The 14,904-nt window shown below is 42.5% G+C and overlaps 1 protein-coding gene across 7 annotated transcripts in view; it reads left to right on the top strand.

Moving 5' to 3' along the window:
• Positions 1–14,904, top strand: part of LUZP1 (leucine zipper protein 1) — a 67,553-nt gene that overhangs the window by 44,422 nt on the left and 8,227 nt on the right. For all 7 annotated transcript variants that reach the window (XM_081961859.1, XM_081961863.1, XM_081961861.1 and 4 more), the window contains exon 2: positions 5,694–8,942. In XM_081961859.1, coding sequence (XP_081817985.1) covers positions 5,787–8,942 — 3,156 coding nt within the window. In that variant the 5' untranslated portion in view covers positions 5,694–5,786. The remainder of the gene's footprint in view (positions 1–5,693; positions 8,943–14,904) is intronic.

The following is a 14,904-nucleotide window of genomic DNA, read 5'->3' as shown; positions in this document are numbered from 1 at the left end:
ACTTATATATCACTTCACAATGCTTTATAGGCCTCTCTAAGCGGTTTACAGAGTCAGCCTGTGGCCCCCAACAATTTGGGACCTCATTTTACCGACCTCGGAAGGCTGGAAGGCTGAGTCAACCTTAAGCCTGGTGAGATTTGAACTGCCAAATTGCAGGCAGCCGGCAGTCAGCAGAAGTAGCCTGCACTCTACTGCACTCTATCCACTGCGCCACCACAGCTCACTATTGCTTAAGTAGCATCGGTGCTATTTTTCATTGCAAAGGTAATATGAGGCCATGACTGTGCCTTATATGGCCTGTTCCAGCCACTTGGAATCTTTGAACTGGTGAAAGAGAGGCAGATAAACAAAGAAATGATCCCAAGGAAGGGTCTGTAGAAACATGTTTCTAGTCCTTTGCATTTGTATGCCTGTCTTAATAAAAACGTTATTTACTACTAGTAGGATAGAAAGAAGAAAGCTTTTATCTCTGATGTCCCCTCCCCTTTTCTGTTCCTTATTCTTCCTGCCTAGCTTGACATGCCGAAACAAGATAATTTCTTCCTGCAGCAGAATACGTCATTTGCATAGTGTGTTAATGGTTTTTTCTCTTTTCTTTTTGCTCTGTTTTGTTTCCCTTCGCTTAGAACAGGGGTGTCCAAACTTGGGAACTTTAAGACTTGTGGACTTCAACTCCCAGGGATTTCTGGGAGTTGAAGTCCACAAGTCTTAAAGTTCCCAAGTTTGGACACCCCTGGCTTAGAAGGTCAGCAAATCATCAGGAAATCTAAATTTGCTCGAATCTCAATAAACTAGTGTGCTTAAAGGCTGTCAGCAAAAGCTGCTGAATTTAGTTTTGCGTATGAGAAATAAAGCTACCGGACAGAGAATTGGGAAGTGATGAGAGCAAAAACGCTCGGGAGCTTTAGTTTTGCATAATGTCTACATTCCTAAAGTTCTCCACTCTCTTATTCAGGGTGCTAGGTGTGAGGACTAGAAGAATATTCAGCAAAGCAAAATACCGTATGTTTCGGAGTATAAGATGCACTCCCCCCCACTCCCTAAAAGCGGCTGAAAATTTGGGTGTCTTTTATACTCAGAATGTAGCTTTTTCGAAGCTTTTTTTCTGCCCTAATGAGGCGCTAACGAGTGAAGTGATCTTCCATGCTTTGCCTGTTTTTCTCATTTGCTTCTCTCTGCAACGATCAGCTGTGCTTTAGAAGCTGTTTTTTATCCCCAACCAGGGGATAAAAAGCACACATGTGCTCAAAACCAGCAAACTTATGTGTTGAAGCTGGCCAGACTAAGGACGCTAGCCAGATGAATACCTGGTAGGCAGAATCCCCCCCCCCATTTTCCTCCCCAAAAACTAAGGTGCGTGTTATACTCCAAAAAATACGGTAATTAAATCAAAACTCTTATCATGAAGAAGAGTTTCAAGACACTAGAACGTTTGTAACTAATACAACATTGATAGACCTATAAAAATGTTATCTCTGGAGTTTAGATTTTTCTTTTCTGATTTTATATCTGTTGGAAGAAATGTCCTTTTGGGTTCAGTTCCAAGCGGGGGGAAAAGACACTGGAAACATGGAGGCTGCTTGGAAAGATGGTTTTTAATGGTGGAGAGGACCACGTGGTTTGAGGTCCTGGGGGAAAAGGCACATGGGTGAGAGAGTGAGATAGATTCCAAGCATCAGGGTAAGGATCACCTGGTATTTTCCAGATATTTTTGACTGAAGTCCCCCTTGGCTCCAACCCACCATCGTTTATGGCAAAGCATTGGAGGAAGTGTCGCCCAAAACATCTGGAGGACATCAGATGTTGAGCCTTCTTGGTCTAAGGGAGCTGGGAGAGGCCATTTTACATTTTTAATTTAACTTAGCCCAACGCTACCTTTTGTGGTTGCTGTTTATAGAGGGGGGCTGGGGAACTATTCCTATCTGATTGACAGGAAGGCCTGCCCTTTAAAAAGGAAAGAAAACATCTGGAATGGCCATGGTCTCAGCTGCTAAATGACACTCCAGAGGCAAAGTCAGGCTGACCTTCTGCTATCATTTTGGTTTTAAAAGCAGCTGCAGCAGTACCATCTCAGGAAAGGAAAGGAAAACCTTTTAATCTTTGCAATAATGTCGTTCTAGTAGATAAACTCCATCTGTGCCAGGTCTTTCCAGATAGAAATATTGGATGCAGATGTTTAAAATTTTTGTGTCCTTCTCCTTAAGACCACAAATGTGTATTTGTGTGTTCCCATATACCCACAACTGTGTTTGCTTTTTGTCCTTGTTCCCCCCCACCACCACTTTTTTTTAACAACCCCTTTTTCCTTTTTATCTTGAATATTTTGTTGATGTTTGGTTTGTCCCAATAAAAAAGAAAAGAATGTTAGAAAGCAGCGGAAAAATAAAAAAGGGACTGGGGAAAGGCTGTTTGTAGTACTCCTGCCCTCCCAGCTTTCATCATCTCCGCGCCCTCCTTTTTATTTTGAATATTTCTGCGTTAAATATTTTTCTCCACACGAAGGCAACATGTAAAATATCTGGGATAAAAGGACCCCTGTTCCTTTTCAAACCCTAAATTTTCTGCAACAATGGGAACCCTGCCGTTGGAATGCAGTTAGTGGGGGAAATGGAGAATCCCATCATTTGAATGGGTTGGGCATTGCAATTTATATTGTAGTGCAATTTTCTGGTCTTTTTAAAGCTGCGCAAAAGAAAGCTGTGGAAACAGCTGATCAGAAGAAGCCAAAAAAGTTGTTGCTTTTTTAAAAAGCAAGGATAATTTCGCACACTAATGAGGAAGACCGAGGTGGAATGAGGAAGATCTGAAAGGAAGTGGTTAGGCGGTTATAGGGTCACCCAGGGACATTGATTGGAAGGAGATGTAGAACAAACAGAGGCAAACACGTCTTCACATGATAGAAATTACCTTGAGGACCTTATTGCCAGAATACGTGATGAGAGCCTTGGACATGGATGGCTCTAAAATGAATTGGACAAATTCACGAAGGAGAAGTCTATTAAAGACTTGCTCTTGAAGACTCAACCTTACCTTCCAGTTATGAGCAGCCTGGTTCCAAACACCAGTTGCAGAAGGAGAATGACGGGGGAGGAATACGCCTTTGTCTTCTTTTTACATGCATCATAGAAGCCATTGTTTAGAATAGAATAGAATAGAATAGAAATAATGGAGTGGAATGGAATGGAATAGGAATAGGAATTAGAATGGAATGGAATAGAATAGTAGAATAGAATAAAAGAATAGAAAATAAATATAGAATAGAATAATAGAATAAAATAAAAATAGGAATAGAATAGAAATAATGGAATGGAATAGAATAGAATAAAAATAGAATAGGAATAGAATAGGAATAGAATACAATAGTAGAATAGAATAAAAGAATAGAAAAGAAAAATAGAATAGAATAATAGAATAAAATAAAAATAGGAATAGAATAGAAATAATGGAATGGAATGGAATAGAATAGAATAAAAATAGAATAGGAATAGAATAGGAATAGAATAGGAATAGAATAGGAATAGAATAGGAATAGAATAGGAATAGAATACAATAGTAGAATAGAATAAAAGAATAGAATAGAAAAATAGAATAGAATAGAATAATAGAATAAAATTAAAATCAGAATAGAATAGAATAGAATAGAATATGGAATGGAATGGAAATTAGAAAGAAAAGAAAAAAAGAAAGGAAGGGAGGAAGGGAGGAAGGAAGGAAGGAAGGAAGGATGGAAAACTTATCTTTATCACCAACCTATGGTGATAAAGATAAGCTTTTATTTTTCTTTTTTCTTTTGTAATTATCTCAGGCTTTTTCCTGCAGTGATTTTTCTTTCTGTTTTGTAATTGCTCCGATGATCATTTTAATTCCATGGGAACAACTCCGAGTACATATTCTACAACCTGTCGGAGATACCCGCCACACCCTCCAAATCATGTTGGACTCCCTGTCTCAAAACTACAAAATGCTCCTTTGCCCATTTTTTTTTACAAGGCTGAGTAATTCAGCAGAAGGAAAGGAAAAGGAAGTGAAGTAACTCTCTGGGAAAGGACATCTGCTGGGTGGGAGCCGTGAAATAGGCGATTCGTATCGCAGTAGGTTGGCCTTGGGCTACAAAGGGGTTTTCCTTGCAAGCAGATGGCATCAGGATTCAGCTGAAGAGGAAGATGTTTCCCAAGGAGAAGAAGATACAGGAGGATATTTTTGGCTTGTTGAATAGAATAGAATAGAATTCTTTATTGGCCAAGTGTGATTGGACACACAAGGAATTTGTCTTCGGTGCATGTGCTCTCAGTGTACGTAAAAGACAAGATACATTCATCGAGAATCATAAGGCACAACACTTAATGATAGTCACAGGATACAAATAAGCAATCAAATCATATTAGGAAGCAATCAATATAAATCGTAAGGATACAAGCAACAAAGTTACAGTCCTGCAGTCATAAGTGGGAGGAGAAGGGGGATAGGAACGATGAGAAGACTAACAGTAATAGTAATGCAGACTTAGTAAATCTTATTTGTAAATAATTTGACAGTGGTGAGGGAATTATTTGTTTATCAGAGTGATGGCATTCGGGAAAAAACTGTACTTGTGCCTTGGTGTGTGGTGCTCTATAGCATCGTTTTGAGGGCAGGAGTTGAAACAATGTATGTCCAGGATGCGAGGGGTCTGTAAATATTTTCACAGTCCTATTTTTGACTCGTGCAGTGTACAGGTCCTCGATGGAAGGCAGGTTGGTAGCCATTGTTTTTTCTGCAGTTCTAATTGTCCTCTGAAGTCTGTGTCTGTCTTGTGTTGGTTGCAGAGCCAAACCAGACAGATATGGAGGCGGAGATGTCAGACTCAATCATTCCTCTGTAGAACTGAATCAGCAGCTCTTTGGGCAGTTTGAGCTTCCTGAGTGTGTTTAAGTGTGTGATAGCATCAACTTGATTTTTCTTCTTTCGTTTTCATCCTTGACCCTCTTAGGGGACACTATGCCGTCATTTCTATCTTTGGGTCATAGCAAGGTATCATTTGCTCACCCCTACAAAGGTTATGCTCCAAGAATGCAGGCTGCTTTAGGTATTTCCTCTCCTAAAGGGGGTGCACACGTGCCTTCTCTTGAAATTCCAGATGGACATGTCCAAAGACGTGGGAAGCAAGCTATGTCTTGGACTGGGGTCTCCAACCTTGGCAACTTTAAGACTTGTGGACTTCAACTCCCAGTTGGGGTGGCAGTGGTGGTGTGGAGAGTGCCTTTTGTGGTTCTTCGCACACCATTTCTAAGAATTATCTGTTCTATTTCTTCTGTTAAGTTTGCAACTTTTATGGGTTTCGGGATATTCCAATTGTTAGAAAGTATTTTTGTTTAAGGTATGCCTTAAGGCAGGGATTTCCAACATCGGTAACTTTATGATTTGTGGACTTCCAATTCCCAGGATTCCTCAGCTGGCTGAGGAATTCTGGGAATTGAAGTCCACAAATCTTAAAGGTGCCAAGGTTGGAGGTCCCTGCCTTAAGGCCATCAAGTTGACTGATAGATTTAGCTTTTGTCAGTCCTATCTTAGAAATGTAATGAATTGTCCTCCTGGGACCATTGATGAGATATTGTCCTTTCAATCAGAGCAAACTCAATCATGGAGCTTGAAGAGAAAAACAAAATAAGTCACATTCTTTGTATTGACTTTGTGCTTTTTTTTTTTTTAAGGTGCCGATTCTCTACGAAGCCTTATGAAATCAAAGAAAAGAACCAACCAATCATCGAATTTCGTTTGAGACATAGGAAAGGGAAATAAACGGAATGGCAAACATGGCTGACTACTCGTCTTACAAAGAGACCTCCAATCGGCATTTGCGCTTCAAACTTCAGAGTCTCAGCCGCCGCCTTGATGAGTTAGAGGAAGCCACAAGGAATCTCCAGAAAGCAGAGGACGAGCTGTTAGACCTGCAGGATAAAGTGATCCAGGCGGAAGGCAGCAACTCCAGCATGTTGGCTGACGTGGAAACCTTGAGAAAGAGAGTTTTGAAAATAGAAGGCAAGGACGAGGAGATCCGAAAGGCAGAGGAGCTCTGCCACCTGATGAAGACCAAGCTTGAGGAAGAGGAGAGCCTCACCCGAGAGCTGAAATCAGAAATCGAGAGGCTCCAGAAGCGAATGGCTGAGCTGGAGAAACTGGAGGAGGCTTTCGGTCGGAGTAAGAACGACTGTACTCAGCTGTGCCTCAGCCTCAACGAGGAGAAAAACCTGACCAAGAAGATTTCAACGGAACTGGAAATTCTGCGGGCGAAAGTGAAAGAACTGGAACAGTCCGAAGAGCGGCTGGATAAAACCGAGCAAAGCTTAGTGAGTGAACTGGACAAATTGAAATCTTTAGCCCTCATTTTTGTCAGCGAGAGAAAACATTTCACTGAAAAGGAGAAGCAGAGTGAGAAGCTGATACAAGAGCTCACCTTGAAGCTGGAACAGAATAACAAACTGAATCGGGCTGACCAAACGCGCAATGCCTCAAACCTGCTGGAGAGATCATCCAACAGCATAATTGACAGAAACGACTTGAGGATTGAGGTTGACTTGACAACCTCCGCGCTATCCTCAAAAGAAACCAGGAGAAAAGCCAGCTTGGACTACCTAAAACATGTGGAAAATGAAACCCGAAACAAATCGGAAAACCAGAAGAACAAAAACCAAGAAGACAACAAAGTGAGGGACCTCAATCAAGAAATTGAGAAACTGAAGACCCAAATGAAACATTTCGAGACTTTAGAAGAAGAGCTTAAAACCCTAAGAGCCAAAAACAATGACCTCCACGACAACTACTTGAGCGAACAGAACAAGAATAAGATCCTCGTGGGCCAGCTGGAGGAAATAAAAACAGAGATGAAAAAGCAGAAAGAGCTGGAGAACGGTGAAGCCGAGATGGAGGAAGTGAACGTGCCTAGCCGAGCTAAGCATGACCGACCCAAGCATCGAATTGTTACAACCGAGCCAGCGGTTTCCAAACATAAGTCACGGGAACTGTCACCTCAACATCGGCGGGAGAGGCTACGCAATCGAGAACTGAATAATGAAAGTTATGGCCAAAGTAGCAAGCGAGTTACAAGCCCTAATATGAACAGCAGAAGGGCGGCCAAAACATCTGTATTAGACTCTTTATCAACTGATGCTAAACGGGTAGAAGAGAAATCCACCTCAGGTGTGAACAGTTCTCCACCAAAAGATAACGGCACCTCTGCCACCGAAGTGAAGAAGTCTAGGGAGCAGCCTTCAGTGCTCAGCCGTTATCCGCCTGCAGCCCAGGAGCATAGATCTTGGAAGGCCTCTCCAAAACCCAAACATGAAAATACTACGAGGAATAGAGTTGAAAAAGGACCCCAGCCCCTGAACGATGGTCATCACATTAAGCCTGATGAACTTGAAGATCAGCCTAGCAAACCAGAATTCACAGGACCTCCTTCTGAAAAGGGACTAAAGATGCAAGCCACAGAACCGCTGGCTCTTACAACTGACACTCGCGCCTCCAAAGCTAACGGTGGATCACCCAATGGTGCTGCTTTGTCCTATGGGCAGCATCTCTCGGGGGAAACCCCATCTTCTGAGTCAGCGAGCTCGAAGATGAAAGCTACGTTTTCAGCTCGCAGGCAACACTTGGAAGAGGACTCTCCAAAGGTGGTCAACTTCCAAAATAGAGAACCTGCGGAGCTTCCACTTGAAATGACAAAACCTTCTCTTCTGTCGAAGCCTTGGCTCATTTCGAAAAGCCAAGAAGATACCCTTCAGAACCATCCAATTCCTCCAAAAGGGGAAACAGACCAAACTCTTTTCTCGACTGTAAACTGCAACAATTTGGACCTGAAAGCGACAAGGTCCAAAGCTGCCAATCCCAGCCGGATGGAGAAATCTGGCGTTGAGGAAGGGACAAGCAAAATCGGGACTATCTCTGCTACTTTAGATTTGGGACTAAGAAAGGAGACGGCTTCCCGAGAGTTCACAACCTCCAGGGGATCCGTTCCTACGTCTTTCTTCGAAAACGATCGACATGCCAGCAGCGAAGAAGACCTCAGTAGACCATCCAGAATGTCTTCAGCCGGTGCGATGTCAGGCTTGAAATCCCGACGGCCATTTAGCCCAAGGGAAGCTCTGCGCTCCAAAGCCATCATCAAACCTGCAATCGTGGAGAAAGATGTGAAGGAAGTCATGGGTGGGGTGGGTTCTGGACTGGAAACCAGCTGTGAAAAACAGCCTCCCACCTGTAAGACAGTGGCCCACAAAATGACCAGCAGTATCACCATCTACCCATCTGAGCCGATGACTCCAAGGAGCAGCATCCCGGACCCTACAAAGGAACAGCTGCACGCAACCCTTCAAGCCATTCCAAGCCAACTGTCTCCAGGGGCAGATGCAACCAGCATCTCCAATGACTTCTCACTTAACAAGAGCAGCATAACCTTAAAGTTACCAGAGACGGATAAAAACGGAGACTCTGTTCTGCGAAGCAGGGTAGAAACGGTCATTTCCAAAAGTAGTATTACAATAAGGCCTTTGGACACCACCGAGAAGAACAGTGAACCCCCCCTGGAGACAGTCAGCTGGAAGAGTCACAGTAGCCTGGCGACAAACTCACCTGAGGCCAGGCACGTCACGGTAAGAAGCTCCTGGCGGACAAGGCGAGGATTGCGTTCTTTGGAAGACTCTCTAGCCAAAGAGGTTGACCACGTAAATCCTCGGACTCCATGTAGGTCATCTACTGACCCTTCTAAACCCGAAGGGACCACGGCACGTATCTATGCGATTGAGCAGAATTCCAGAAGGGCGAGTGCCGGGTCAAATTCTTGGAATCCTCCAGAATTAGACTCTAGAAGGACCAAAAGTAACTTGAGCGCATCCGAGATGCTAAACCAGAAAAGCTGCGTCAATGATCTTGTGACGGCTTCCTCTTGGAATTGCACAGTAATGCCAGTAAGTGAGACATCCTTCCTTTTGTTCTGAAATAACTGCATTGTTCAATTAAGGCGGAAAGGGATTGTTTATAAAAAAAGGGGAAATTAGCCTTTTCTGGGGCTGGAAGCTTTGCTTTTAAGCAAAACAACCATCCTACCATCCTTTTTGATAATAATCAGTTAATCACCTACACAGGTAGTCCTTGACTTACAACAGTTCATTTAGTGACCGTTCAAAGTTACAACGGCACTGGGAGGAAAAAGCGAGTTATGACCATTTTTCACACTTACAACTTTTGCAGCATCCCCATGATCAAAATTCAGTTGCTTGGCAATTGACTCATATTTATGACGGTCGCAGTGTCCCGGGGTCACGTGGTCCCCTGTTGTGACCTTCTGACAAGCAAGGCCAATGGGGAAGCCAGATTCACTTAACAAACATGTCACTAATGTTAACAACTATAGTGATTCACTTAAGAACTGTAACAGGAACGGTCATAAATGGGACACATTTCACGTAACACGTGTCTCACTTAGCAACAAAAATTGGGGGTCCTATCTATTGTGGTCGTATGTTGAGGACTACCTGTACAGGCTTGTATGCATCTGACTGATTGAACGCTATAAATTTCTCAGCTTCTCTATTAACTCCCTTTGCCCTCAGAGAGTTTAAATGCAACTCATGTGCATATGTGAGGGATACTTAGGATGTGTCTGTGCAACTCCATTATATAGAAATTACCCAATCAGCATCCATTTTATGCCCCAGAGTCTGGCTTTGCTGAGTCGGCATATCTACCCTACATTTGACGGTGGGGTTTATGTAGGCCAGGGGTGTCCAAACTTGAGAACTTTAAGACTTGTGGACTTCAACTCCCATGCTGGCTGGGGAATTCTGGGAGTTGAAGTCCACAAGTCTTAAAGTTCCCAAGTTTGGACACCCCTGATGTAGGCCATCCTTGTACATCAACTTTCTTTTTTTTCTTTTTTTTATACTCTGCAATTTCATCCGTTAGCTTCGCATCCCTTATGTTCCATCTGCAGCATAACTTTGACAACAATACGAATTACAGCAATTCCAAGAACATTTGAAAAGGGCTGGGGCAGCAAGATCTCTGTGTACCTCAAAGGGAAGGGAAGAGAATTTGTCTTTTCCAACAATCTGTTTGTTTTCGTTTGTGCCTCAAACTCAACAGTTGGTTAATTTTCATTCGGAACTCTTCCACCAACGGTCCTTAAATGTTAAATCTTGCACTGTGCTTGGAGCTGGGACAGAACTGAAAAGCAGTAAAAGGGCTTGTCCTACAGTTGACATTTCAGCTACCCCTTGATTGGTCTCTAGATATTTGGATCCTTCCTATATTCCCATGGATAGTCTGGAATTTCTCCACGATTATCTTAAGGGCCAGAAGGAATTAGTCCATGGATCTTTTTTCTATCTCTGATACAGTACATATTTGTTTCGGTTTTAATGGCAGGGCCTATTGGAAACAGATTTGGATTGTAGTCTAGTTTTTTCCCTTTTTGATTTATTTATTGAAATATTAAAAAGAATAAATAGCTTCCAAAAGAAGACAAAGAAAAATAAACACACTGGATAAAGAAAACAAATAGTAAACAGAAAGGAAGTTTACAATAGTCATGAAATTTGAAGTCTCGTGATTTTCATTAATTAATTGATGGTGTGGAATAAAGTTCATTTTATCATCTAAAAAAAAAAAAACCTCCGTGGGGAACTTTATATAAAACCCTGAACATAATATTAATATGCCGACTATTTATCATTATCGGAAGGATAAACGGACACGATCATTTAAAGTGAAAAACAAAAACGAAAGAGCGAGGGGGAAAAAAAAACAGAAAGAAAAACGTCGAAGAAAAGCAGCCCTTAAAAAAACCCAACTACTTAGCTTCAAATTCCCTCCCATTGTGCCCCGACTCATAAATACATCCACATGTACATAAATGTCAGTGGTTTCCTCTGAACATCTTACTCAACGTCTGCCTTTTTGTATGAGTTATAGGTCAGCCATCCTGGCTTCGGTTTGCTCAAGCTTCTGTTCTGAATGTGGAACCGTTAATTGTGCTTTTCAGATTCTCAGGGCAAAAGAGCAGGGGTCTTTTGCTCCCTGTTTAGAGCTGGGGTCTCCAACCTTAGCAACTTTAAGCCTGGAAGACTTCAACTCCCAGAATTCCCCAGCCAGCTTTGCTGGAAGTTGAAACCCACCAGGTTTAAACTTGCCAAGGTTGGAGACCCCTGTTTTAGAGCACATGGAGGTGTGCATGTAGGGTGTGTCTTTTCTCAGGATTTTGCAGAAGGCACCCAGGGAAAAACATGGCTATTTTAAAGAGTTGCAGTCAGGGTTCAAGCTGGTGTACCAGCCCAAAGTGCCCCTTTCCCTCTGGATTTGCAACAATGCATAGCCGTTGCATCAGTTACTTCTGCAGTTCTCAATTGCTTCATTTTATGCAGATGAGAAGTATGTACAAACACACACAACCCTTCCCACCGCCCTTTCGCCTTCCTGGTGTGTGTGTGTGTGTGTGTGTGTGTGTGTGAGAGAGAGAGAGAGAGAGAGAGATCCTTTGGGATCTTTTGGAATGATTCTTCGATTTCCATGTGTGACAATTGAGCATGCCTGCAAAGTATTGAATGCTTGCTGATTTATAGTCAGCCGGTGGGGGGGGGGGGGCACAGAAATAGTAATAAAGGGGAATAGAATCTGGGAGATGGTATGGCTGATCAGAGTAACTGTGGACGGCCTTTTTTTATTATGTCATATTTTCTTTAAAGAGTGCCCTTGGTTGGTTGAGTTAGATATTTGGGGTCAACAAATCAAAGCCCAAGATTGACAAAGGTTTAGCTGGACTGCCCTATTGAGATAAAAGCAGTCTGATAGAGAAGAATTTAAGTAAGATAGGCATGGCCATCATTTCTTCTACTTTTATTAATAGCAATAGCTCTTACACTTATATACCACTTCACAGTGCTTTACAGCCCTCTCTAAGCGGTTTACAGAGTCAGCCTCTTGCCCCAAACAATCTGGCTCCTCATTTTACCCACCTCGGAAGGATGGAAGGATGAGTCAACCTTGAGCCTGGTGAGATTTGAACTGCTAAATTACAGGCAGCCAGCAGAAGGAGCCTGCAGTACTGCACTCTAACCACTGTGCCACCACGGCTAATAACTTAAATCCATCACAAAATGCTTGTGGTTGCCTATGTTGGCCCCTCTGCATTGAATGTGTTTTGATTCTTTCAAGAGTTCTTTCCAATGCTGTCTTATTTTATCGTGTTTATTTTCCCCTCCCGATCCCTGGAACGTACTGACTTTAATGCTGGACGATGGTTAAAAATAAAATAAGAGCGGTGAGAACTTCGACTTGGAAAAATAAGCTACATGAAAACCAGCCGAATCAGATAAACATAACAATGCCAGGATTCTAAAAGTAGCACATTCCAACGTCTTACTTTGTTTGTGTTGTGTAACTGGAATCAAATTGCAGCAGATAGAAAGACCTAACAGTTCAGATTACGGGTCAGTTATATATCCAACCTCACATCCCAGGCTAGAAAATCCCATCTTCCAGAAACTCTTTTTGAGTACTTGGAAGCTGCTTCCAAATGTTAAAAGATTTGGGAGTTGTCACATTAACTATACAGTATTTTAGTTAATTAAAAGACAGCCAGTTTGGTGTGGAGGTTAAGGAATCCAGCTAGAAAGTGGGAGACTCTTGAGTTCCAATCCCACTTTAGGCATGAAAAACCAGCTGGGTGGCTTTGGGCCAGTCTCTTTTTCTCAGCCCTAGGAAACAGACAATGGCAAACCACTTAGGAAAAGCCTTGCCAAGTGAATTGCAAGGGCCTAGTCCAGTCAGTTTCCAAGAATCAGACACCATTGAACAGAAGAGGGGAAAAAAGGAATTAAAATCTAAATTGAACTAAAACTATTTTTTTCCCTTGCTCTTTTGTCCTGGCCGGGTTCCCTTTTCAAAGGATGGGTTCCTGTCATGACACTCAAAAGCCCACTGGCCCACGACGCATGGCGCAATGCAGCTCACCAGTAATCCATATAAGGATGTAGCCACACAGCTCTACCGGAAGCAAAATTCCTGTTGAGAAATCGCATGATTCTTAGGAAGGTTTTTGTTTATTCCATTTTAGAACCTGCTGATTTCCCAAGAATCCGGGGGAGGATTTTCTTGTCCCAAATCCCACAAGTCTCCTTTGGCTGTTACATCATTGTGTGCTACTTATTTGCTCACAGCAATAAGCATTTCCTTGGCCCTTTTTCCTGTCCTTAAGAATGTGTCAGTGCTTCGGATGCTGTCAAAACTTGGATAAGATCCCAAATCTGAATGTCTCAACTGAATCATGGTCTGCGGGTGAATTTCTCTTGGGGGACCTATAATAACCCTGAGAGAAATTCTCCCATAGACCATGGTTTAGGCAAACCATAGTATCTGGTCTCCAGGATTGCATTTTTCTTCCCCTTTGGTGCTGTCTTCTCCAAGCCAAACCTTTTCAATGGAAACTGCCCCAAATGAACTGTAATTCTCCAGCCTTTATTTATTAATTGCATTTGGAAAGCTGCCTCTTTGATGCTGAAAGTCCTAAATTAAATCCTCTTCTATTTGTGCTGAATGGTTCCGTGAGTCAGATAACTGTCAGTGAAAAGGCATAGCGTGACTGTTGGCTTCTGAGGGAGGACACGGGGCCCCGCCTGGTGTTGTGCCTGCCAACCATGAAGTCCATGATGGCGAGCCTATGGCATGGGTGCCAGAGGGGGCACGCAGAGCCCCAGGTCAGACCTCCGTGGCGTTTCTTTTGTGAGCTTCTGTTTCCCTCCAAACGACGAAAGAGAAGCTCACGAAAGAAAAAGATCTGACCTCTTGTTGCGCTGCCGGTGTTGGGATGCTCCAACTCCCACCAGCCGTGCATACCCACCCAAGAAGACCCGTTGTCCAAACGGACTTTCGGGATGCTTTCTTAGAAACCACCTGCTGACTGTAGACTTTCTAGTTAGCTTTATAATCCATCAAGAAGTAGAGACCTTATGAATTGCAACCTGTTTCGTTGCGGGTGATGATTACCAATTGATTTGGGGTAACTCAAAATTTCCCCTCATCTTACTCCGGTTCCTGCCATGAAGTACCAACAATAGGTACCTGATGAAAATGTTTTCTCTTTCTGATGAACTAGTAATTTACACAGCCTTCCCTCCCCCCCCCTCTCTCCTTCCTTCCTACCTACCTACCTACCTACCTACCTATCTAACTAACTAACCTGCCTACCTATCTAGTTACTTTGCTACTTAGCATCTATCATTATATGTCTTACCTTTTATCTTCATATATATATATATGTGTGTTTGTGTTACAACCCTTTTATCAGCACAAATACAACATATATATATATATATATATATATATATATATATATATATATATATATATATATATATATATATACATACATACATACATACGTACGTACGTACGTACGTGTGTGTGTGTGTGTGTGTGTGTGTGTGTGTGTGTTTGTGTTACCTTTATTTATCAGCACAAATACAACACATTTATACACACACACACACACACATATATATATGCATATCTGTCTGTCTTTCTGTCCATCTCTCTCTCTCTCTCTCAATCATCTCATTAATCTATCTTTATCTGTATCTATCTATACATTATCTCTCTCTTTTTCTTTTTCTCTCTCTCTTTCCCTCTCTCTCTCATTATATCTATGCATCTTTCCTTCTCTCCCTCCCTCCCCTCTCTCTCAAAACACACACACACACCCACACACAGACAAATAAATTTAGGTGGCTGCCCATTTGACCAAACGCAAAGTCTGGGTAGAGAACAAGAGTTGCAGATGTAATTCTCTGACTGAAGGTCTTAAGGTTCAACTAGGAGGCCTTGTCTCTCTGCAGACGGAACCCCCCCATTTTTCGGTGTGTGTGTGTGTGACAG

The sequence above is a fragment of the Natrix helvetica genome (genome assembly GCF_964273705.1).
Source record: "Natrix helvetica genome assembly, chromosome: 9".
Classification (NCBI taxonomy): Eukaryota; Metazoa; Chordata; class Lepidosauria; order Squamata; family Natricidae; genus Natrix; species Natrix helvetica.
Note: the sequence above shows the minus strand (reverse complement) of the source record. Positions and strands in the feature narration are given on the sequence as shown.